Here is a 24,511-nt window from a genome sequence, read left to right as displayed (position 1 = left end):
TAATTGAAGCTGCCCTGGCGATCTGGGCCTTGAATAGCACCAAGGCGAGAGAACACCTAGAACCAGAGCGTTGGTAAGTATCAAGGGTCCCCTGCCATGCCGTTTTAGAAAAATAGAAAAATAGAAAGAGAACCATCGTGCGCTGGGAGAAACAACCATGATCTCGCTGAAAACTACACCGAAGCATTGAGGGGAATAAGCAGTTGTTCACGATCCTGCCCGCGGAGTTCCGAGTGGGGAGGTATCCCAGGGACGGACGCCACATGCCGTGGAACGCGTGCTACAGGGTATTCTATTGGTGCACTGTTCGTTCCAGTCCGCGGAATATCCTGGAATATCTGGGCCAGATTTAGGCGACTTCGTACCCTCCCGGCTCTCACTTTCCCCACCTGATCATAGCGTGCTATATTCGCCCGCCCCCAGGTTTTCTCCATGTTTCGCTTTCAGGGCATCGTGGAGCAACACTGAGGAGGCGAGGCGCTTCGTGAGACTTCGTTCAACTCATGTATATAAACCCTTCCTCGGCCCAGAGAGAAGTTGCCACACCACGATAACTTTTTTCCATTCAATTCCAGACAGCAAGCATTTGACAAGCCGATAATGACGGAGCCTGAGATCAACAATGAAGCAGGGGAGAAGCCTGTGGCGACACTGATCGAATCGACCTCCCCCGATGGCGATAGAGGTCAAGGTGAGCCCCTGACGGAGAATCTCGTCAAGTCGCGGTTCGATGAAATGTCCCTTGGCCGGACTGTCTGGGTCTTTCGACGCGTCGCTCTGGTCTCGCTCGCTGTCTATACCGGCTACGTCTGCGAGGGTTTCGAAGTGAGTCCGCCGATAACCAAGATCGGTCTTCAACATCAGACGCTGATATATTGTTTGAAAAACAAAGCTCAAAGCAGGAAACAGTATTGTTGCCAATGCCGGATTTATCAAGCAGTTTGGGAACAAGAATGCCTCGGGCGTTGCCGCACTGGATGCTACTTGGGGTAAGCTAGGCACCTGGGGATATGACCGGAGATCCTTCCCATGCTCACCACGATGATCAGTGTCCACCTGGAGCTCTCTCCTCGTACGTCGATCTTCCGCCTCCCAATAATTGACCTGGGTGCTTATTAACGACTCAGAATGTCGGGCAACTGGTTACATTGACCTACATCTCCTGGTAAGTCAAGCATGGCGTACATAATCCCGGTACGGCTTGGAAGGATCGGGACGACTATGAGGTATCCAGCCGCAGCTTCTGACCTGTGTAGGTTCGCCGAAAGGTTTGGTCGCAAACCATGCTTCTATCTTGCTTGGCTCTGGCTGGTTGTTGTGAGTGATGCTCCAGGGGGTGAAGCACTAGGGCCAAGCCGAAAACAGAGCTAATTTGATCAGGGGTGTGCTTTTCTCAATGCGGCGAAAACACCAGCTATATGGGTGAGCTCAAATAATAATGATATACTGGGGTTTGTTTAGACTGCGGTTAATATCTTTATCACAGGCCCTAGGAAAATTGTGCAATGGCGCAGGTGTCGGTGTCCTTCAGTATGTGTTTTCCCTACTAGCCAACACTACACAGCGACTTTGGTGTTAACCAATCTTGAAGGGTCGTATGCCAGGTCTACATCATGGAGATTTGCCCAAATACAATCAGAGGAGGCATGATTAGTTTTCAGGCTGTCTGGTATCTTCCCTTGCACTCCGTGCTATCATATCCTGTTCTTGTGCTAATATATTTTTTTTCCTTGGGAAAAATAGGAGCAATGCAGGCAGCATCATCAGCGCTGTTATGATGCAGCAGCTTAACGAGTCTCACCCCGACAACTATATTACAGCCGTGCGAATCATCTGGGCCCCAATTGGACTAATGATTTTCTTCTTTATCTTCGTTCCAGAGTCGCCCTGGTTTTATGTCCGCCGCGGAGATAAGGAGAAGGCGATGAAGTCTTTGAGGTGGCTCTATGGTAATGTTGAGGGCTATGATTTTGATGAAGAGTATAACATTATCGCCAAAACCATCGAGCACGAGAGGGAGGCGTTAGCAGCAGAACCCAAGTATATTCATCTCATCCAGGGCGTCAACTTGGTAAGTCCAATTTATTTTAATGCAAAATTGACAGGGTCGAGGCTAATTTGTTGATAGAAACGTACCCTTACCATTACTCTGCTCGCCGTTATGGGCCAGCTCGGTGGTATTACAATCATCAATACGTATTCCACATGTATGTTACCTATACTTCGTTTGAAGCTAGACTTGCTAACAATGCAGACTTCTTTTCGCTGGCCGGCCTGAGCGACCCCTTCCTCGGCACAGTGATTATTTCGTAAGTTTTACATCCAATAAGAGTAACACAGCTCTTTTTTTAACACCATGGATTGCTAATCATCATGCTTCTTCCAAGCTGTTGCAACCTCCTCGCCGTCCTTATATGGGCATTAAGCACTGATTTTATTGGTCGTCGACTTCTCATGAATATTTTCGAGACTATCGTTGTCGTCATTCTCTTCGTCGTTGGTGGTCTATGGTGGACAGGAGCGACGACTGGCAACGCCGCCGCCAGCCACACCTTAGTATGTCCCTGTTCCAACCCTAAGCCTCACGCTTCGGTATAAGGTAATATCTCTTTCTGACACATATCTTAGTTGGTCATTTGCTGCATATGGTCTTTTGCATTCACCTTCAACTCCATGGCATACTACCTGATGGCGGCTGAGATTCCTTCTGCCATCCTCCGAGGTAAGTTCACGGTCCTTGTGTCTCTCAATCAATTCTATGTCTTAACACGGGCAATTGAACAGTCAAGACCGGCCCTGTCTCATTCTGCGTCGGATCAGTGCTAGGTATCGCAACTGGGTATGTTACCACATCTTATTTCTCAGCGAGAACCTCCATCTAACACCCATAGCTATGCCGCCCCACCCATGCTCCTGGCCTTGAATCTCAAGTCCGGGTTCGTGTTTGGTGCTTTCTCAGTGCCTGTCTGTATCCTTATGTGGCTTTACATCCCCGAAACCAAGGGGTAAGTCGATAAATATCCTACTTCCCCCTCTCCCAACAACCTATCCCCTGCAAGCAAGGAAACATAGGAATGAGACGCCTGGAGACTAACTGATTTTGTAGTCGGTCTGCGGCTGAGATAGACGAGCTCTACGAACGCAAAATCCCGGTGTGGAGATGGTCCAAGACTATCACGTCTGCCGAGGAACAATTGCACGCTGTTTTATTGAAAAAGGGGGGCGTCGACTAAGAGCCTTAATGGATCTCGACTGGGGGAGGGATCACTCATATTTAAGAAATTCTAGGCAGGAGGCTCGTACATACTACATGTTATGATATACCAACCTGTTATGAGACTATTCCCATGTTGGTGCCTGAAGCCTGCGGAACCTGGGTACCCAATTCACCTTTCTAGTATGCTACTAATTCAAGCTCAACCCTCGTTTAAATCGGCTAATAATGAGGGTAGGATACTATTAGCCCTTACTAGTATGAAAAATGAGTGTATTAAATCTCTTCGCTTAGTAGCTAGGCTAGGTAGTATTTTGGATAAATTCATGGCCGAATATCACGTACTGTACATTTAAATAACAAACGATTGGAGTTAGCTTAGCTCAGGGCTAGTTACTTTAGAGTTAGCTCCTTATAAAAAGAGGGTTTTACAAGTCTACTACCTAACCTGACCTAAAAGACTCTTTAATTTCCTATTCCTCAGGAGCCTTTTACAAAATTATAAAATTAAAAATCTTATTATTAATAATAACCCCTTTTCCAATTTATGTTAAGGTAATATAGTCTATAGTCTATAAATAGGGTATCTTCTATGCACGACCGATTTTTCCATATAAACCTCCCACTTTTGACACATTCATTCAGTATGTGCCAGAAATTTTCCTCCCGTCCTAACTAACTAGTTAGTTAACGTAATTCCCGGCCGTCCTGGCCACCTAACCCCATTATAACATTCTAAAATCGATTATCTCAACCAACACCCATTAATTCCACTAGATATGGCGATTTTTACATACATTAATCCTGTGACCAATCTCCCTACACCCACTACACCTAGGTGGTGCCCTCTTTGCTGGCATAATTGGCTGACTAGGCAATTCAACCTCTGCATGCGAATCTACCACATCATCTTCCTCTGGCTGGTTTAGCTACTCAGCTAGCTGTATAGCTAGCCTCTTTAATGGTTAGACCCTCTGCGCAGGGTATCCTCCTAGTTGACCGATTACGCTTTTTGATCATCTTCTCATTCGCTATACGTAAATTCGTATTATCCTCTGCGAGTAATATAGCGCCGTATAAGGATAGATAGCTACCCTTAATAATCTGATCTACCACGGTTTTAGTTAGGCTAGGAGGGCTATGCGATCGCTGATCTAGTAGATTCTTGTCAATATATGAATGTTGTGGGGTCATGTGACGAAGACCCACTACCCCTCATCGCTTATAGATCTTCTCTATAAGATCTATCAAGATTGATCTTCAACGATCTCGCATTGAATTGCCTACCTAGGCAGGAGACTATTCAACACTCCAATTTCTTATTGTTTCATGTGATCTTTTACTATGTTTCCTAAGATAAATACTGCCCTGTTTTCTAGTTATATTGAATCAAGTTTATCATCCCTTTTGATCTCTCTTCTAGATCGGTGGTACTCTTCCATAATCGTGGTACTTCTTCTCTTTCTAAGAAGTGCGCACGACCGATAGACTCATAACCGTGTATTCAGACACTATATTGAGTATTTACCTACCTATGTACACACTATCTTCTTGTGTGCATTACTACGACTTTATGGTCACCGCCTAAATTCCGACAGAAGATAATCAAAAAGCGCAATCGGTCAACTAGGAGGATACCCTGCGCAGAAGGTCTAACCATTAAAGAGGCTATACAGCTAGCTGAGTAGCTAAACCAGCCAGAGGAAGATGATGTGGTAGATTCGCATGCAGAGGTTGAATTGCCTAGTCAGCCAATTATGCCAGCAAAGAGGGCACCACCTAGGTGTAGTGGGTGTAGGGAGATTGGTCACAGGATTAATGTATGTAAAAATCGCCATATCTAGTGGAATTAATGGGTGTTGGTTGAGATAATCGATTTTGAAATTCTTTAGTAGGGTTAGGTGTTTCACTCGACCGGGTGTTTCACTCGGGCGGGAATTACGTTAGTAGAGTTAAGGGAGTAAGGCTAACCGCCCGCCGGAATTAAAACTCTAAGGCGCTATTTAATAGAGTTATTTTAAGAAATATTTTTATTTTGGGGACTACTAGAGAAGATATCAGATTATAAAAAATAATATAACAGTTCACTTTAGTAGGAAAGGCATAGCTAGAAAACATTGATATCATTGTAACAAAAATTATTTATGACACACCTGCTGGGGATCGAACCCAGGATCTTTTCTTTTCCAGAATGTGCTTTAAGAGCTGGTCTGAAAGAGGAAAATAGGAGAGAAACGCCGTACCACTTGGCCACAGGTGCTTCAGATAGGTGAAAGGATCGCTATTTCTATTCTATAAACCACATTCACAAGATACTATTCTGAGACATAAATATAATGGCTATGTTCAATATAATTAGATTAGCTGCATTCATTTTAACTCATATCCATACTACACCTGATTGGTTCTTTTGCTATTTTGTCCTGGCTTGATATTTGTCATTCTATCTCAGGGCCCGCCGATATTGTTGGTAGTTGTGACTAGTGTGTAGTGGAAAGTTCCATGACGCTATTCAAGTTGTCGTGTTTGTGTTCAACACGTCAACGCGTCCACAGGATTGATTGTTGACACAAACGTAGTTTCTGTCCCTCATTTTCTTCTCCTTTTCTCTCGTCCACAACAACTCCCCTTCACTCGAACTTCTCCACTTCTCAACTTCTCGATCACCTCCCTGCGCTTTGACCACATCCTTTACCACCCGAGCTCTGCTCTTCAAAATGGCGCAGAGTGCTGAATACGAACAAGCACTGATCTGCTCCAAGGAGTGGGCCTGGGCCACCAATCCTTCCAACTGGCATAGTCAAGAGGCGCTTTGTCACACCGTTGCCTTGGACGGTGATGATGATGCCTCAGCCCTCAAAGCTATCCTCGAGCTCCCCGAACGCTTGCACGTCACCCCCGCGCCTGATACCCTGATCTCAGGCCCAGGGACCTTGTCAGCGCTGCCTCTCGAGATCATATTCCAAGTCATGGATCAGCTCGATATTAAATCCGCAGTGGTCTTTAGTCAGACTTCTCGCATGTCCCGATACCTGGTCCAGAACCACCCGTCCTACAAACCCCTGTTGCAGTTCGCCATGCCCATACTAAAGCTGTACAGTGAGTACGGGATTGAGACTTGCAACAACATTAACGATCTTGGCAAAGAGTTGAGGTACCCATACTGCCGATGCTGTGGCCGCCATGGCACGAGGCTCTTTTTGCCTCTCGGAGAACGCGTTTGCGTCAACTGCAGCGCGGGCAACCCGGCTTACTGGTGTATATCTGTCAAAGACGCCATGGCTATCTTTTGCATGAACGAGAGACAGATTCGAAAATTACCCATTTTGACAATGAAGGAACTCTGTTGGAACGTGTGGAGTATCCTCGACCCTCTGCCGGCTGGTCGGGGGGATTTCGTCTCCGCCAAGGGCGCCTTTATCGCCGCGATGGATATTTGGGGTAACCGGAAGACCATGTGTCGCTACGCCTCCGTCTATGACGACGACCGTCATCGCGACGATCCAGACATTGATAAAGACGGGCTGCTTGCTGCCTATTGGGTTCTCCGAAACATGCAGATCAAAACCCCTGACGACCCTACCCAACTCGACAGTCCCACTCTCGTGATGCCTCCACAAATCGTCAGCATTATGAGCGCTCCCTTCCCCTGGATCCCGAAGGGAAAGACCGAAGTTGACCGCCGCTACATGTGCCGTGGATGTCTATGGCTCAGTGAGAGGAATAAAGTTTCGGATACCCTGCTCAAGTATTCGGGCATCAACCCCAAATTGTCTGATGCCAGGGTGAAACGTATCATCGCGGGTCGTTGTCAAATGACCTACACGTGGGAAGATTTGATGACTCACGTTCGGGGCTGTGCTGGAGCTGGAATTCTGATGCGTCGGTACTTTGTTGAGAGAGATCATCAGTGGTGTCTGCCGAAGGATGGGTCGTAGGCTTTTCGTCTGCCGGGGGTCAGAGATGTGAGCCCTTTCCAGATGCACTGTCTGTCAAGAAAGGAAAGAGCGAATCTCTGTTGAGAATGATGATCGTGTACAAGATCTACGAGGCCGGGCATGAAGCTGTGAAGAAAACGCCAATTTCCCATTGAATATTCGAAGACATCTAGCTCACGGAAAGTTTATGTTCATGGCCATACTGATATCAATTATGTGTCTACCAATCTAACCTATCTATCTGATCTACATACCAAAATGGGAGTTTAGTTCAAAAATATTGAATGCATGTAAGGTAAGAGTGGTAATATGTAACTCCTTGTATACTGAAGCTATTTTCTTCAAAGCTGTGAACATGTCAACTGCCTAATTCGCCATCCATGATCATACTCGGCTGCTCCCTGCACGTCTAGAGCGAATATCCATTTCAAAGCTGCCAAGGGTTGCTCCCTAATACATTTCCAAAACATAGCTCCTACTTACTAGTAATATTTGATACTGACTCCGAGTTTTCGGTCAATTATCACCCGTTTTCGTCTTTCTACGGGGGCCATCTGACCTCGATGCCCGGCCAGATTTCCCCCCTCTAGTCTAGCTAGTAAGGATGAGGACAGAAGAAGGGCGGCAAACATTGTAGGTAACATTAGATAAGCTTTCTGCCCTCTATCAGAGTAATTATCATGGCCGAAAAGGGATAGATCAAGCTTAGCCGTATCTCCTGCTCCACCCCAAAGTTCCATCCACCCCCAGAAAGTTGCAGATACTTCTCTTCCCATGCAAGAATTTCTTCAAAAATCCGCGCAAAGGTACAGTCTGAACCGAATGGAATCCCGGTATCAAGGTCACTAATTTAATTAGAAGACCGAAACCGCTACAGCACATGCCCGAAGATTCTATCATGGCATCCGCATCATCTCGTCGCGACCAGCCAGCCAAGGTCGTTTCCGGTGCCAACATACAGTCATCCAACGCCAAAGGTAGATGATTCCAGTCCATCAAGCTCGCGGTTAAAAAGCTCTAACATCTCTTCGATCCTAGATATGCAGAGCAGCCCGGCAAAACCCACCGAGGGCCATGGTGTTCAGACGCCGTTGCCCACCCTAACGGGGTGGGAAGATGATATTTCCCTCCAGCGTAGCCCTGCCGCTGCTGATGGGGTGCGTGATTCGAAGGTTGGATCAGACTGGCCGGAATACATCGACGATGGCTCCGAGTCGACCAGCAAGACCAAGGAAAAGGAAGAGACCGCCAACGGAAGCCAAACAGAAAGTCAGCTCCCTGGTAAGTACAGTCAATTTGACATCCTATACAATACACGGAGTCATTTCTTAGAAACATCTGCGGTACCCATGGCTTCGACTTCAGTCATAAGACATCACTCGGATTCACAACCCTTTGATCCTAGCAGACAAAGCTCCCATGTCGTGGGTATCGTCCTAATTCATGAGCTAGTATTGACTGACAGCTGTAAACAGATACGCTCGGGACACAAACACTATCATCCCTCCATACAGCCCTCATGGCATTCTGCCATGACGAGAATACCCTCCGTGGTGCGGGCTGCAAGCTGCAGTCCGATAGGGGCCATGCTGCCCTAGACCTGAGAGCCGATGGCTCTCAGTACAAAATCCGACCAGGCGTTCGACGTCAGGAATTTGAGGCCACACCTACTCCATCTTCTTCTCAGCTCCCGGACAACTCGAGTGCGGGAATCCCTATCATGCCCAGTCCTGGCGTAAGATTAGGAATTGTCCTTGAATGTGAAATGGTGGTCTGTGGAGACCCACTGAGGTTGGCTACCTCAGCGCCATAGAGACATATCATAATAGACTGTCGCGTGCAACCGACCCAGCGAGTCTCAAACTGGCAAACCCGGACAAGTGGAATCACTCCCAGAACCCTCAATGACGCTCAGCGAAATGGAAAGATTGTTCAAGGTGGCACAATGCCCGCAAGTGCCTCTGGCACAATATGGGGCCCGAGACCTTCTTGATTGGGCATGCGTTGTCGAACGACTTCAAAGTTTTGGGTATTTACCACCACAAAATCATCGAAACTGCAATCTTGACTACTAGCAATGCCGTGTTTCCTGACCGGAAGCCGACCCGTACATGGGCCCTTAAAGACTTAACCCAGACGTTCATTGGAGAGAAGATCCAAGCAGGCCAAGACGGCCACAGCGCGCTGGAGGATGCCCGTGCGACACGGCCTGTCTTACTCTGGTGCTTAGAGCATCAACAACGTCTTCGGGATTGGGGCGTTGCAACCCGGAGACAACTCGAGGGACTGCCACCCCTGACAAGCAACTCAGCTGATGAGGACGTACAGAATGATGCGTCTACATCAGTTATCTCCTCATTGCCCGCTCACGACTCTCGTTTTGATGACTTGAAAGTGAGAATAGACAAAGAGAAAGAGAGCCCAGGCTATGCCTCATCAACTCCTCACTGCCAGAAGGGAACTGATGCAAGAACAGTCCAGAGAGGACCAGCCTCTAATAATTCCACCCTCAACCCCGAATGGACCATCGATCCAGATTCAGTGCAAACCGATACGCAGACTAGTCACAAAAATGGTTGGTAGAAGCACCCTCTACGGAATTCTGGAAAAGACAGTTCTATCTACAGTGGGCTTTCCCTCGAGACAGCAAACCGCCGCAGTCGAAGCGTTACCAGTTTCTCCAAGTTGTTTCAATTGTTTTCGTTCCAAGTCCCATATTGTTTCTACCATGTTGCTTTTCCTAAATTGTTTTCGTTCCAAGGTGATGTTTTTCCCCCCAAAGCTGTTTCGATTTTTTCCCTTCCAAGTTCCCACATTGTTTCTACCACATTGCTTTCCCCACATTGTTTCCATCATGTTGCTTTTCCCAAATTGTTTTCTTTCTAAGATGCCGTTTTCCCCCAATCTATTTCCTCAAAGTTGCCTTGTTCAGTCTCTGGGGAGGAGGGTGATGGCGTTCCCTAAGGGCATGGATGCTATTCCGCAAATGTACCTTAATGTAGCTAGCTTGAATTCAATTTGATCGATTTGGTTTTCTCTTGATGTAGAAATTTAGATCTAGAAAAGTGTAGTTGGATACGATGCAAAAACCAGTTCTCGGGCAGATATTTCTACAGGGCGCTCCTAGATGGCCTTAGAGTTATCTCTCGAGCGATCCCTTGGGTCCTGATCGACGAAAGTAGCTTAAAATTAGAGAATTGCTAAAAAAGACACCCCGAATTGCTAAAAGTTTAATAGAGGAATAAGTTGCTATGTAGTCATGGAGGGAGAACAATGCAAATAATGGTGAAGGAAGTATACTAAGAAGATCGATTTAGCGTGCGAGCTGACTTTGCGATGCGAGTAAATAGGATCTACGTAGCCTGGGAGATTTGGAGGATACTGATCCTGAATCGTATCGCTAATTACATGTATTCATGGCGCCAGCTGATTGGCCTGCTCTAGTGAGTCGTCGCGAGCTCTGCTCATAGGCCAGTACTTACAGATTCCTTTTGTGGCGCAGATCTCCACCCACTCAGCACCTCAGCCTCACGAATCACCACCCGGGTTAAGCGCCGTCCTTGTCAATGTCCCAGTTCGAGTTTCCTCCAGCTCCAGCTACCAGCGCAAGCCTGGTTCGAGCCGAGTATTTCATCGCATCACCATGTCAAAGGCGTTGGCGTCTGCGTCGCGCCTTAAACCACAAATACGACTCTCTCAGGCGATTGCGGAGTTTCAAGCCGACTTGTCTATTGATCAAAAGGCGGAATTCGATAATCATACGGCGCGCGCGTGCAGAGCCCCTCCTTCTACGAACGATGTTATGTATCTTACCGCAGAGATTGATCAGCAGCTTTCGAGAAAACACCGTCGATGTCTGGGCACTCGGACAACAAGCTTTCTGCAATCCGTTCAACAATTTGCGGGTCTTGGAGATATACTGGTGGGAGGCTCACAGAATTTGATCGCATGTGGTGTTTGGACTCTGGTGCGGATGTCGCTGCTAGTGAGTTGTCCTTTTGTGATTGATTTTCTTACCGGACGTAGCTGAAAGGGCGCTGCAAGATGCTTTTGGGATTTTCGAACTATTTTGAAAAGCTTTCACACGTTTTTATGACTATTGGTCGATCTGCACCGCGCTATGAAAAACTCGCTCTCTTATATCCTCGATCAAATACTTTGCGGTCCTCGTTGTGTGAATATTTCATCGTGGCTGTCCACCTGTGTCACCACATATTGAAGTTTACAAAGAAGTCTGCCTTTGGAAAATTGGGATCAACACTGAATGACCCAGAGCTACCGGAATATCAGTCGCAGTTGGAGACATGGGCCGAAGAAATCAAGGGCGAGGTCAACTATCTCATGGCTCAAAGAATCGAGGAACAGGCTGATGTACACACGAGGATATTGTCAACGAAATCGCGAAAGTCAAACTCTTATCAACGTCGAATGAGAGAATACCTCCGTGCTCTTAAGTTTTGCTCTACTTATGATCATATCACACCATGGAAGCAAGCCCGAAAGTCAGGACATACGACCTTGTTTTGCCAGTGTCCGGAATTCATGAGATGGAAAGACCTTGATACCTCAGGCACCCTCATATTAACTGGTCCTCTCGGATCAGGCAAGTCTGTCTTAATGGCAAACATGGTGGATTACCTCAATCTACAATCTCCCAAGACCATTCCCGTTATATTCTTCTTTTCCCGCCATGATCTGCCTGAAAGCCTACTACGACGGGTTGTACTTGGCTCATTAACCCGACAACTCTTGGAGCAAGGGCCAGTTTCGGCCCAAAAGTTGGAAGATTGGGATCTGGCAAACCTCGATGAGTGGGAGACGATGCGTCGCATGTTGAATTTAAGCCTCCCTTCTGACTTCAAAGCTTTCCTGGTCATTGATGGTCTCGATGAATGTACGTCTGAAGACCGGAGGAACCTGATCGAAGACATGCGATATTTGCAGGACAGTTTCTCGGTATCGATTTGTGTGACCCTTCGCCAGACACCGAGATACCCTCTCTCTATCAACTGGGGGTGGAACAAGTTGGCATCGGTTGTTGTTGCATCCGTTCCCAACAACGCGGCCGATATCGAGACATTCATCGCAGAAGAACTCGAAGCTCGCATCGAGTCCGGAAGCTTGACTGTAGGAGACCCGGCTATTATTCTTGAAATCGAAGACAAATTACTGGAAGGCTCACAAGGGATGTTCCTTTGGGTCGCTCTCCAGATTGACAGCTTATGCTTTATGGACACCGATGAGGCAATCCGCTTAGCATTGGCAGACCTGCCTCCTGACCTGTCCACCACGTTCTCTCGTGTTCTCAATGAGGCAGATGATATGCGCCGCCCAAGCTTCAAGTACCGGAAGACCATTTTCGAATTTGTTGCAGTGGCTCACCATCCGTTGACCCTCGATGAATTGCGCGAAGCGTTAAGTGTAACCCCTGGGGACACGACTTGGAACTCCTCACGGCTTCCCAATAGTATTCTCGATACTCTGGCCTGCTGTGGAAGCCTTCTGATGGTAGATGAAGAAGGGATGACCGTGAGATTCGTACACAGCAGTGTCAAGCAGTTTTTGATCGATCCTGGTACTCGGACAGACTGGACATTGACTGTCGATATGGCGCACAGGCACATGGCAGATGTGATTATCACATACCTGAACTATGGTGTCTTTGAAAAGCAACTCGTTAAGCGTCCCGAACCGCTCAACTTGAGAGTTGGATTGGCACCATCTACGATAATTCAGTCGAGTCTTGGGTTCTCAGGCACGGCTAAGGACATCGCAGTGAAACTTCTCAGGACCAGGAAGAAGCCCGGTTTTGACATGGGTAAAGTTCTGGGAGAAATGAACCTTTTACCTCAAAAGGAGACCGGGCATCATTTCCGGTTCCTCTCCTACGCGATGGAGCAATGTCTCTTCCACGTCAGCCATACCGCAAAAGGTCCACTGCTCAAGGACTTGCTGCTCCGATTGCTCCATCGCAAAAAATTGAATCTTGAAGTTGGTGTTGCTGGGCCAAATTTGCTGTTTTGGGCTGCTGAATATAACCACGAAGAAACCTTGAAGGTCTCATGTCAGTATACTGGTATAGATTTGAACATACTCGACGAAAATGGCCGGACACCATTGCACGTGGCAGCAATGTTTGGGAATGAGATTGCCGTCAAGCAGCTACTTAGTTATCCTACCGTGGACAAGAACGTCAAGGACGACAAAGGCTGGACACCATTGATCACTGCGATTCATTTTGCGCCCGAATCGGTCTGTGAAGCGCTGATTGAATGCGAGCAGGTTTCCACCAATGAGCCTAATTCTCAGACGGGCCAAACTCCCTTACACAGTGCCGTATTGCACTCTGGGACTGCAGGGATTGTGGAAATGCTTCTTCGGCGATATAAGACTAATCCTAACATACACGATCCGAATAAGTTGACAGCCCTCCAAAGAGCCTTTGAAGTCCAGAACAGGAAGGTAGTACAAGTGATGCTCAAATCGAATCGAGTGAATGTTAATCTAGACGACTGGGAACATAGTAGTTACATGTATCCTATCCTCCAGACGGCGTCATTTGGCAATGTGGTAGTGAGCAACTCTTCATCCACTCATACATGACACTGCTGACATTGAATCAAGGATATCGACCCCAACACCCCTCTTCACAATGCTATAAACCAGAAAGATGATACGATGATCGCCATTATTTTGAAGTCTCGGAGGGTTGACGTGGATGACCGAGATCACAACGGAGACACGCCATTACACCGAGCAGTCTATCATGGATCCGAAAAACTTGCCTGTGAACTCCTAGAGCTTGGAGTGGATTTCAGAATCGAAAATTCGAGCGGAAGCATAGCTTTGCATACGGCAGCGGCTAACGGCCTTGTCAACCTGGTCCGCCGCATTCTTGAACACGAAGACCTTGACCCTAATCACCAGAACAGAAATGGCGTTACACCTCTTCATCTTGCGTTTAGGCATAACCAACACACTGTTGCCAGGATCCTACTTGCCTCTGGAAAGGTGGACCCTAATGTGACCGACTCCGACGGCCGGATGCCGCTCGAGTACAGTGCCCTGCGACTATCGACCCAGATAATCAGACTACTTTTCGATTCAGAGGAAATTCGCCCAATGAGGCAAGATCTTAGTTTGGATTGGACGAATTACGATGGTCAGAGTCTGCTCCAGAGAATCATTGCATGTAGACCGAAACCAGAGACCTTGGATCTACTCCTGACAATATCCGACTTCGATGCTACCTATACCGATAACGAAGGCCGGACAGCGCTGCACTCAGCGGTGGTATATGGGGCTGGAATTCAACTCTTGCTTGACACTGAGAAATTCGATTATGCCCTGCGGTGGAAAGATCAGAATGGGCTTACTCCTCAAGATCTGGCGGAGAAATTGGGCAATCGGCGAGCAATTCAGGCTGTGTCGACAAGCAAAAGTGCCATGAGGGCATACGAAAGACTGGGCCCTCAGAAGAGGACGGGTTGAAGTTGAATGTATTTGTACACGAATGAATCAAATTACAAGAACCTCCAATTGGGATAATCTAATTATTCAAAGAGTGACAAGTTGCCACCGCCCATAAGCCAGATTTAGATGGCCAGATAGCTACGACTGAAAGTTGATTTGAGCGAAGAAGAATGTGATAATTCCTTTGATGCACAAAATGTGATAGCTAGGGTATAGTCTATTTTTCAATAATCCCCGAGTGACCCGTGCTCGAGGAGAAGCTCTAGCAGAATTGGGAGATCCAAACATGAGGGGGAGTTCTGAATCCAGCAGAGCCAATGTCATATTCGGCCAATACAAGGCCAATAAAAATCATGATGTCGTAATCCTCGTTCATGACTTGACATCCTCCTTGAGGACATCATCATTCGACCTACTTTGCTCACCACTCTCAGAGTGGACTTCACCAACGTGCACCCTTTGCATGGCACGGGCGATACGCGGTGGGTCAAAGATACTGTTCGACTGGGCGAAGATCTCATCAATCTCTTCCAAGGAACGGCCCTTTGTCTCAGGGAAGAAGAAGTAGACAGATGGGACGATCGCGGCATTGAGCACAGCGAAAATGATATAATAGCGGTTTCCGATAGTCGAAAAGCCGACAGGGGTAACCTGAGCAAGCAGGAAGTTGAAAGCCCAAACAGTACTGGTCGACACTGCGCTGACGGCAGCTCGAATTTGGAGCGGTGCCATCTCGGCGGCATAGAGGAACGTCAGACCCGAGTAGCCGACGGTGAAGATGAACTGGAAAGCATAGAGGAAGATAACAGCAACGACAAGGGCGCCGGTGTTACCCGTGGCGGATGTTGTTCCTGCAAGACCGGCCATGCAGATAGACATGGCTCCTGCACTCCAAAGCATAAGAGGTCGGCGACCGAGACGATCGATTGTGAAAAAGGCAAGGAAGCCACCCATAGGCTGCATCAGACCCATAGCGGCAGCGAGAACTCGAGCCCGGACGGGGTCCATGCCGAGATATTGTTCGAAAATCGTAGTAGCGTAGTAGGTAATGAGGTTCACACCGCACATTTGTTGGAACATTTGGCCAGTGGCAGCGAGATAGGTACGGTGGAAGAGTCGTTGCTTCCCGTTGGTGAACATATCGGTCCATTTACCGGATCCGCAGTAGGCGAGAGAGGCTTCGATAGTCTCGATGCTTTCGGTGACGGTACTAGACTCGGGTTCGTCCTCGAGTAACGCTCCTAGAACCACACGGGCCTCCTCAATTCGCCCGGTTTTGATCAACCAGCGAGGTGATTCGGGCAGCTTATAAATGAAAATCATGGCGATCGCGGAGAGAACCACCTGGAAAGCGAGAGGGAATCGCCATGAGACGGAGCTACCTTGCACAAAGTAGAATCCCAAGTCAATCCAGAGCGCGAGAGTGACACCAATACCAACGAAGATACCGTCAGTCACGACATTTGATCCTCGCTTGTGGGCAGGTGAAAGTTCTGATTGCCAGACAGGTACTGTTGCAACATAGCCTCCAGTTCCGAGACCAAGTACTAGACGGGCAACGATGAATTGAGCGAACTTGAAGGAGGTAGCCATGAGAATGGCACCAATGATTGAAATAAGGTTGGTAAAGAAGATGACCTTGCGTCGGCCAAAGAGATCACCAAAGTAGACGCAGGAAAGAGCGCCGAAAATACCGCCGACCGTATATAGTGCAATGACAGTGCCTGATATAGCAATGCATGGATTAGAAAGATGAGTCCGAAGATGATTATTGATGGCATTCCAGACACCTTAGATCCCTGGTATCGTTCTCATTGACTCACCTTGTATTTGTGAATTCTCCTCCTCCTGTGCGCCGGTGGTGTTGATAGTGTCCATCCGAGGGAATTGCTTGTTGAATGCCGACAGCGTCAAGAGACCACCAGCAACACTCATATTATATCCGTAACAAGTAAATGTAGGACATACTACCAGCATGACGCATGCTCGCAGCAGTGCATTGCCCTGCAGGCCGAAATATGGTTTCAAACCCATGGTGGCGAGAATATTATAGAGCCCCCGGCTAAAAAAAATCAAAAAAGCCGGGAACTGTTAGATGGATTGTTTAGAAATTCCAACCAAAGTGAATGTTGAATCCAAAAATGTAGGTTGATATTGGCAAGTGTGTTATTCTTTCATAAAGAAAAGGCTGATGACGATATATTGTACTGGTTGGCCACCGCTTGCGCCGAGCCAAGTCTAAGTACGACGAGGACTTTTCGGTGGTCGCCGCTCCCCGTTGATCATCAGAAAATTGGCGAAACTTTGACCCTCGGCGGACCAGCGTTTTACCCCACATAAACCATACTTGACTAGGACGCCATGCGGCTACTTGGGATACTTGGCTTGCAGAAAGCCCCGAGTTTCGCTTTGAATTGACGAATTATCTTCTAGATTTGAGTAGGTCTAACGTTTTCATGAACGGTAGTCAATGCTTGGTGACCATCTGGGTTACTAAGACGGGCAAGCGAAAAGCGTCCCAGCCATTTCTCTCGAGCATTCACCGTCTTTCCCCACAATTATCTCTGTGGGGAGTGGCGGATACCTCGGTTCAGTAAAAGGATTGAGTAATAGTAATGGAAATCCGGGGATAGAATGATGTTGGGGGGATTCTTATATAGACACTATTGATTTAGATCGCTGGCTAAAGAAGACACTGTTCATGATTGACAGTTCTCGCCGGGTTCATGAATAGACTTTTTAACATCGGCGCGAAGAACAATGCCGGAAGGTTATTCCTTCTACTCGATTTTCGGCACCTGCAAAAGCGCCACTTAACCGGAATCGGGCCAGCCACAAGCCGCCGAGACCGGCGGTTGATAGCGAGTTCCGGGTTTCCCCCGTCGAATTTGTGATGTACTTGACTCATGCTGGTGATTTGGACGATTGGGGATGCTACGGTAACCTAAAGTTTGTTGAATTGTATTAACTGAAGCAATTGGGCCTTTAAGTATTTCTATTAAAAATGCTCGGTCACTCGGCGTTTTACAACCTATGCGACCGAGCGACTGCCCAGCACTAGGACAAGGAATTGATTGTCATGTCGGGCTAGTTTATCAATAATGATGGTGATCTAGTTATACTATCACATGGAGTTTGCTGCCGCAGCAAGCCATTGCCATCATGTAAATCTGTTACATTTCACGAAAAAAAAGGGTTCCTTGACCGAGCACGCGGCCACAATGCCAAAAGGTGGAACGGGATCGGATCGATCTAATTCAGGGCAAAAGCGCGAGACTGCCAAGGACTCCAGAAGCCTTCTGGCATCGGAGAATCCGGAGCAGCCGGCAGCCGGCAGCCACCAATAATCACTATTACTAAATAATGGTCGGGATAGTGACCACCCGAGGCAATTATAGACACTAGCAGACATCATCACAAGGCTGATAATAATTTTCAACTCATTCGATTTCGCCTTAATGGATCGTGCATACTCAATATCTACTAGCCTCGGCAAATTGTCAACTGAAGTTCAAGTTGGAGCTATACATAGCTAGTCGTGACAAGGGCCACTAGTGCCTACTCCAGCTGGCGATCCTTTTTAGTTGTCCAGCCATATATCCTGATCTACCCCATACCCATACGGAATCCACGAGTCATTGAAATACTTTTGCAGAACAGTCTGGCCATAACTCATATCATCCACGCAGTAACCACCACCAGTTGGTCCAATGTGCGGGCAGTGGACGTCCGGGTGATACTGCACCATATGCTCATGAACCTCGCGGCAAAGTAAAGTATTCCGTCCAAGCTCATAGCTCTTGCCAAAGCGGATCGACTTGGTCAAGTAATCATAGCAAGCGCTATTGTCGGTATATTGCTGGTCGGATCCTGTGCAGTACTCGTCATGGGTTGCGCAGATAGTTTTCGCCAGTAAGTCTGACACATATGCGACGGCTTGATCCGGGGAAGTTGCGTTGATTTTGGTCGCAACTCCTTCAAGCAGGAAATCCAGAAGGTATTCGAACCAGCGGAATGTGGCATCGTACTGAGCGATCTTTCCGTCCGGGTTAAACTCGATCCATGTATCAATAGTGACGGGAATAAGAACGCCAAAGGTCGTCGCGTTGAACGTAACTACCGTTGTCGCACTGGCGATGTTGTCATTGGCAGAGAATTGAGTAATACTATAAGAGATCGGAACCCCAACGAGGCTGACGTGCGCCGGGTCTGAGAAGAGACCGAAAATGTACTCGCGGTTGAGCTCGTCACCATCGAAAGTACGAGTTATGTCCACGCGCCCTTGCACCTAGTTATCATAATTGCGGATCAGTCTCCGTGTCAGGAATCACTAGGGATAATTTTCCTCACATCGGCTGCGAATATGGTTGACTCATTTCCCTGTGTCTGTTTCGTGTTCGCAGGGTAAAGAAAAGCATCCCAGAACCCTTTTTCAAGCTCCCATAGCTCATCGAATGTGAATAGTGATTTCGGAGGCTTGTTCTCGACCGGTTTCGTAGCCAAAGCCGTGGAAAACAAAGTTGTGGAAGCGATACTTAGTGCAAGACACCTGGAAGCCGAGAATAAATGCATTTTGATCACCACACCATCGAAAAACACCACTTTGTTCAGACTGGAGCGTAAGAATTTTAGAAATTCCGTGTTCCACGAGGGGGTTTGACTTTGGATATAACCATTCCCGTTCTCCCACGATAGTAACCAAGAACACCGCCTCAGCTCACCCCCCTTGTAGGGCGTCCAATAAGCTTGGCACTTGACATTGCAGGGTAGCTGATCACTACTACTGGCTCATCAAAAGCAAAATCAAGGCAGCAATACGAGAATATCGGAGTCCGAGCCTCCGCAGTGTTGGACGCCCTAATGTCCTCTTTGACTTGGAAGTGGCTTTTACAGAGGGCTGCACTAAATCTAACTGGGATTTCTTGCACATTGTATTCGACACAATCACTAGGTGGGGAGAGGTAAAAATATCCTAAGACTATCCAGAGTTCAAGACTGGCGACGTGGAATATGGAGATAAATAAACGAGTGGATCGAAGAATGCGATGTTCCAACCAAGAGCATGGTATGCAGTAGTTTTCAGGTCCCACATAGCTAAGAAGACGGGTTCCTGAGCATGGACCAAAAGTCATGGCCTCCTTGCTGCAAAAATGCGACATGATGGAATGTGGGAAGCTCGATGTGAAGGTTGAGATTGTATGTATTGTATTGACCTTCAAGTGCGACAAAGCGGCGAAAAGAATTTACTTCAATCGACTTCTACAGTTGAAGATCCTCAAGGAAAGCCAAATCTTGGTTATAAGCTAGTATCAAGGGATTGAGATTTAGTCTTAATATTTCCTGGTTTTATGATAGATCATACTAGGGACTGACATCTCAGCTCGAGATCTTTCGTGAAGCTCCATATGAATTAAGAGCTGATTAGTGGGAGATTGTCCTCACCTGGTGATGTTTACTTTTGGACAAATGAAGAAAAAATCACGAAGGTGACGCCCAGCTCCAGCAGCGAGCATAGTCTCTGATTATGTACTCGGATGCCACCGGATGTATGTACATGTAGCTATTGAGGCCTTGGTGCCTCAGGCCCTGAGTCTTTTATCCTGATTAAGGTTAGGCATTGTTTCTGTTCCTTCCTATTTAGGCTCTCCTTCATAGACCCATCCTCTGTGTTCTTCAGGGTCCTTTTATTCACCCATATCGCCCAACTACAGAATATTCCATGGAAACAAACAACGGCAGCAAAATTTTCAGTTGCCCGCTCAGACCATCTTCATTTCCAAGGTGAGAAATAAACACTAACGTGCCAAGCTATATCTTCCATGATGGGGGTCGGCAGAACGGGTCTGATTCTAGTCCCACCACACTCCAGCCGCACCGGATCGCAGCCTTGTGAACAAAACCAGTAAGTCAGAAAATAAGCACTAAAATCATGAAACTATTTGGTGCATTAATGATCCAATAGATGCTTGAATATCTTCGGTATCGTTTTTAAATAATTACGTGGCTTGTAAAGGGCCATCGCTATTAAAGCTGAAAGCAACCCCCCAAAATTGGAGTTCCTCCAGAGATCCTCATCTACTAGCAGTAACTGAGCACTACCCTAATTCACCATGGCCGAACTCGAATTCATCACCCTCACAACTAAGCCCAGTGCTAAGCTTAGCTACACTTTTTATAAGTCTACCGAGACACCCAGTCCAGCCCTGATCGTCTTTTTGAACGGCTTGGGGCTCCCACAGGCTGCTTGGGGGGCAACCATCAAATCGCTTCAGGAAAAACACCAGGGAACTGGATTACCAGCTATCCTCACTTACGACCGGTTCGGCCAGGGACAAACAACCGATGCCGATCCAGCCAACGAGGGAGCTACGGACCCCACTCATGGTCACGATTGCCTCGAGGTCGTGAGGGATCTTCGCCAGCTACTCTCTCAAATTGCGGAAGACAGGCTGAAAATTACGGACCTGGATAGCTTACCGTTGGTTCTGGTGGCAAACTCAATTGGTGGTGCTCTCGCTCGCCTTTACGCGCAAGAGTATCCCGGCACGGTCGCCGGTCTCTTGCTTCTCGACAGTGTTCTGGCCAATTCCGACTTTGTGTCTATTTTCCCCGATCCAGACGTCGAAGGCTTCGATGCCGAAAGTCTCCCTTCTCAAATCACACCCGAGGCCTTACGTGCTGCTCGCGAGCGTACCCGACGGATTTTCCACCCAGATGTCGGTAATAAGGAAGGATTGAGTCGAAAGAATTTGCGGACGCTTCTGCCTGCAAGTAACCGGCCCATCCTTCAAGGGCCCAAGGGCCATCCCTTTGTCACCGTCGTCGGACATGACTTTGAGACTTTCTCAGAGCATTCGGCTCGGATGGGTCTCCCAAAGCTTCTGTCTATGACATATACGAATCCCTACTGGCACAAGTATAACGAAGGGTTGGTAAAGATCACGGAGCCGGAGAAGAGTAAGGGCCCTCTGCTTGCGCCTGCCGCAGGGCATTTCATCCAACAGGATGCCCCAGAATTTGTGGCTCAGGAGCTCGCTGAGCTCGTCTCAAAGGCTCTTTGAAAGAGATCCCGATGGATTTTATGTTTGAATGAACGAAGCTAGGGTACACCCTAGTCGGTGTATGGAGGCTCCAAGGCAATACATGTTTAAGTATGTATTGAGTTCGTGCGCTTTTGAGAAGCTAGCTTGGAGCTCTGTGGTATGAATGGAAGCTGAGAGTGATGTACCTCTTGTCTCAATAAAGCGCTGGCAGTTTTCTATTTGATTATGAAACGCAACCTGGTCAGCATATAGTCAGCGGTGATGTCGAATCAACCAAGCTCCTTTATTATTATCCATCTTGGGTGTAGAAAAGTCATCTAATGTGGGAAGCATCTTGGTATGAGATTTGGCAAGTGAGACATGATCGAACTTGTCGCTTTTGTGATAATTTCTTCTATTCCGTGAAGAAAAAGTTTCATGAAACCTTGCCGGTTATTTAGTGGCATGGCGTATTGCAATAGCTCCGGATATCGGAATAGTCGATTTTCTAGTAAGCTAGTCTCAAGATATCTTGCAAACTGGGAAGGGGAACCATGTCACGATGTAATCTATGAAAGGGTTGTTGGTCCCTGAAAAAAGGGGTTCATTGTAGGTGTTCTTTTCTTAGTTCGTTGATTGAATGCTTGTCTTCCTTTCTTCTTAATTAAGCCTGGACCTGGACTTGAACGGACATTGTTTAGTACAAGGTCAACCACCAAAGATGATGACAATGCTTATTCTATAATCCCCTGTCAGTCTTCTCACCGGACTCAAGTACTCCGTAGTCCGATCCCAAATCCCATTAAGCTTTCATCCCCACTTTAAAACCGGTGGCCGAGTCCACTTGCTCATTTACCAATCAGTCCACACGTGATGGCGCGACCGCGCGAAAACAAAAAAACTCTGCGAGACAGTCTGTTCCTGATTTTCCCTTTCGCACAGTGCTATCTCTTGAAAAAACAGAGGAAACCTCCCTCTTTCGTTGTGATATCCGCGTTACTCGTTCGCAGTCAACAGCTAAGATGGTTTCTGCCGATGCTAAGGCTGTCTCGGATGCAGCCAAGACCGAGCGTGACAGTCAGAACACAGACCACCTCTTGTCTGTGACTGAGGAGGATGATCGCGAGTTGTTGAAGCTTGGCTATCGTGCCGTTTTGGCGCGTGGTTGGGGTACTTTTGATAACTTTGCTTGTTCGTTCTCGGCTTTGTATTGTATCGGTGGGATTCGAGTTTTGTTCTACATTGCCCTTAGCAATGGAGGACCTGCTGCTTTGTAAGTTTCTCAGGTCTTTCGCTCAGGGATTCAATAGGTGCTAACAACCTTTCAGATGGAGCTCTTGGGTCTCGGGTAGTATTCTATCTATTATCACCGCTGCTTGTCTCGCTGAAGCGTGTTCTGCTTATCCCGCGGCTGGCTCTATCTACTACTGGGCTTTCAGGTCGTGGGGTGGTGGCCGTCTTGGACGATTTGTCTCATATCTGATCGCTGCTTGGACTCTCGTTGCATGGACTGCTTTCTTGGCGAGTGATTCGTTCGGTGTGGCCAACTATCTTGTGTCAGAGATTGTTATTTTCAACCCAGAGACCAGCTTCCCCATCAGCACCTCTGACGTGAAAGCTCGTGCCATTGCTTGGGCTTTATCGCTGGGCTTCCTAGCTCTGGCCACGGCGCTGAACTTCTTGCCGCCGCGCATGTACGCCTGGGTCTTCCGTACGGGATTCGCCGTCATTGTTATCGATATGCTGCTTAACTTCATCTGGCTGCCGATCGGCGTGTCGAGGACCTATGGTTTCCAGTCCGCCGAGTTCGTCTTCACTTCCGAGTACAATGGAGAAGGAACAGCTCCCAGCTTGAACTGGGTGCTGTCCTGGTTCCTCGTCTCGAGCTGTCTCGTCGGTGAAGATGCCTCTGGTCACGTTGCGGAAGAGACCATCTCGGCCAAGAAGGCTGCTGCCAAGGGTGTCTTCTGGTCGACCGTTGCCTCTGCTGCGTGTGGTTTCCCGATCATCATCCTGTTCCTGTTTTGCATGCCGTCTATCGAGACTTTCTACGACACTACTGCGCCTCAGCCGTTCATCAACATGTACGCGCTCGCGCTTGGTCCCCATGCTCACGTTGTTATGACTATCATCTCGATGATCGGTGCCATTCTCAACACCTCGATCTCCCTGGTCGCCGTCTCACGTCTTGTTTTCGCCGTTGCCCGTGACGGTGTCTTCCCCTTCAGCGACGTTCTCTCGCGCGTCTCCAAGGACAAGCAGCCCCACAATGCGGTCATTTTCATTGCCTCTATTGCTGCACTTTTGCTTTGCACGCAGCTCCCATCTCAGGTTGCTTTTGCCAGTCTGGTATCGACTTCCGCTGCGGGATCGATCGCCGCTTACGGTCTCGTTGGAATTGGTCGTGCGTTTATTACACGGACGTCTTTCCGCCCTGGCTTCTGGGACATGGGTCGGTTTGGAGTTGTGGCTGCCGTTGTCACGTTCATTTGGAACACTTTCGCATTCGCCGTGCTCTGTGCTCCTCAGTACTCCAACGCTGCGATTGATGAGGACTCGGGTCTGTTCAACTATGCGATTGTCATCATGGGCGGTGTCACCATCATCGCGGTGTTCGAGTGGTGGCGCAAGTCGAAGGACGATTGGTTCCAGCACCTGAAGGTCAGCGATTCGTCATCGGAGACTGAGACCACCGTTGAGCAAGATGTGACAATCAACCCATCTGGTAAGGAGGAGGTTGTTGTTGTCTAAGGGACGATGAGTTTCTCGCCCACTTTGGGTGGGATGGAACTACATGTTGGAACTAGGACAGGGCTTGGTGGATATACTCGGCTCCCGTTTTCTTGAGGGGCCTGCGTAAGTAT

The 24,511-nt window shown here is 47.8% G+C and overlaps 9 protein-coding genes across 9 annotated transcripts; 7 read left to right on the top strand and 2 right to left on the bottom strand.

Moving 5' to 3' along the window:
- Positions 1-600: 600 nt before the first annotated feature.
- Positions 601-3,233, top strand: N7496_004666 (uncharacterized protein; the record flags this gene model as incomplete). The annotated part of the gene is made up of 15 exons (XM_056697595.1): positions 601-825; positions 893-989; positions 1,050-1,072; positions 1,128-1,165; positions 1,257-1,317; positions 1,381-1,422; positions 1,487-1,530; positions 1,744-2,071; positions 2,129-2,207; positions 2,255-2,309; positions 2,388-2,556; positions 2,629-2,722; positions 2,785-2,839; positions 2,892-3,005; positions 3,107-3,233. The coding sequence occupies 15 exons, from the start codon at positions 601-603 to the stop codon at positions 3,231-3,233; spliced, it is 1,551 nt and encodes a 516-aa protein (XP_056556120.1).
- Positions 3,234-5,931: 2,698 nt separating this feature from the next.
- N7496_004665 (F-box protein) lies at positions 5,932-7,152 on the top strand (the record flags this gene model as incomplete). Its single annotated transcript, XM_056697594.1, has 1 exon — positions 5,932-7,152. The coding sequence occupies one exon, from the start codon at positions 5,932-5,934 to the stop codon at positions 7,150-7,152; it is 1,221 nt and encodes a 406-aa protein (XP_056556119.1).
- Positions 7,153-8,192: 1,040 nt separating this feature from the next.
- N7496_004664 (uncharacterized protein) lies at positions 8,193-8,965 on the top strand (the record flags this gene model as incomplete). The annotated part of the gene is made up of 2 exons (XM_056697593.1): positions 8,193-8,433; positions 8,667-8,965. 2 exons carry the CDS (start codon positions 8,193-8,195, stop codon positions 8,963-8,965), a joined length of 540 nt encoding a protein of 179 aa, XP_056556118.1.
- A 158-nt stretch (positions 8,966-9,123) lies between these two features.
- N7496_004663 (uncharacterized protein) lies at positions 9,124-9,735 on the top strand (the record flags this gene model as incomplete). The annotated part of the gene is made up of 1 exon (XM_056697592.1): positions 9,124-9,735. One exon carries the CDS (start codon positions 9,124-9,126, stop codon positions 9,733-9,735), a length of 612 nt encoding a protein of 203 aa, XP_056556117.1.
- A 1,060-nt stretch (positions 9,736-10,795) lies between these two features.
- On the top strand, positions 10,796-14,643 carry N7496_004662 (ankyrin repeat domain-containing protein; the record flags this gene model as incomplete). The annotated part of the gene is made up of 3 exons (XM_056697591.1): positions 10,796-11,137; positions 11,374-13,725; positions 13,777-14,643. The coding sequence occupies 3 exons, from the start codon at positions 10,796-10,798 to the stop codon at positions 14,641-14,643; spliced, it is 3,561 nt and encodes a 1,186-aa protein (XP_056556116.1).
- A 354-nt stretch (positions 14,644-14,997) lies between these two features.
- N7496_004661 (sugar porter family MFS transporter) lies at positions 14,998-16,659 on the bottom strand (the record flags this gene model as incomplete). Its single annotated transcript, XM_056697590.1, has 2 exons — positions 14,998-16,349; positions 16,449-16,659. The coding sequence occupies 2 exons, from the start codon at positions 16,657-16,659 to the stop codon at positions 14,998-15,000; spliced, it is 1,563 nt and encodes a 520-aa protein (XP_056556115.1).
- A 1,546-nt stretch (positions 16,660-18,205) lies between these two features.
- N7496_004660 (uncharacterized protein) lies at positions 18,206-19,197 on the bottom strand (the record flags this gene model as incomplete). Its single annotated transcript, XM_056697589.1, has 2 exons — positions 18,206-18,913; positions 18,976-19,197. 2 exons carry the CDS (start codon positions 19,195-19,197, stop codon positions 18,206-18,208), a joined length of 930 nt encoding a protein of 309 aa, XP_056556114.1.
- A 1,538-nt stretch (positions 19,198-20,735) lies between these two features.
- Positions 20,736-21,686, top strand: N7496_004659 (alpha/beta fold hydrolase; the record flags this gene model as incomplete). Its single annotated transcript, XM_056697588.1, has 1 exon — positions 20,736-21,686. The coding sequence occupies one exon, from the start codon at positions 20,736-20,738 to the stop codon at positions 21,684-21,686; it is 951 nt and encodes a 316-aa protein (XP_056556113.1).
- Positions 21,687-22,669: 983 nt separating this feature from the next.
- Positions 22,670-24,398, top strand: N7496_004658 (amino-acid permease; the record flags this gene model as incomplete). The annotated part of the gene is made up of 2 exons (XM_056697587.1): positions 22,670-22,920; positions 22,976-24,398. 2 exons carry the CDS (start codon positions 22,670-22,672, stop codon positions 24,396-24,398), a joined length of 1,674 nt encoding a protein of 557 aa, XP_056556112.1.
- Positions 24,399-24,511: the final 113 nt, after the last annotated feature.

Source organism: Penicillium cataractarum, assembly GCF_028827025.1.
Source record: "Penicillium cataractarum strain IBT 29864 chromosome Unknown utg000004l, whole genome shotgun sequence".
Classification (NCBI taxonomy): Eukaryota; Fungi; Ascomycota; class Eurotiomycetes; order Eurotiales; family Aspergillaceae; genus Penicillium; species Penicillium cataractarum.
This window is presented reverse-complemented; position numbering and strand designations above follow the sequence as displayed.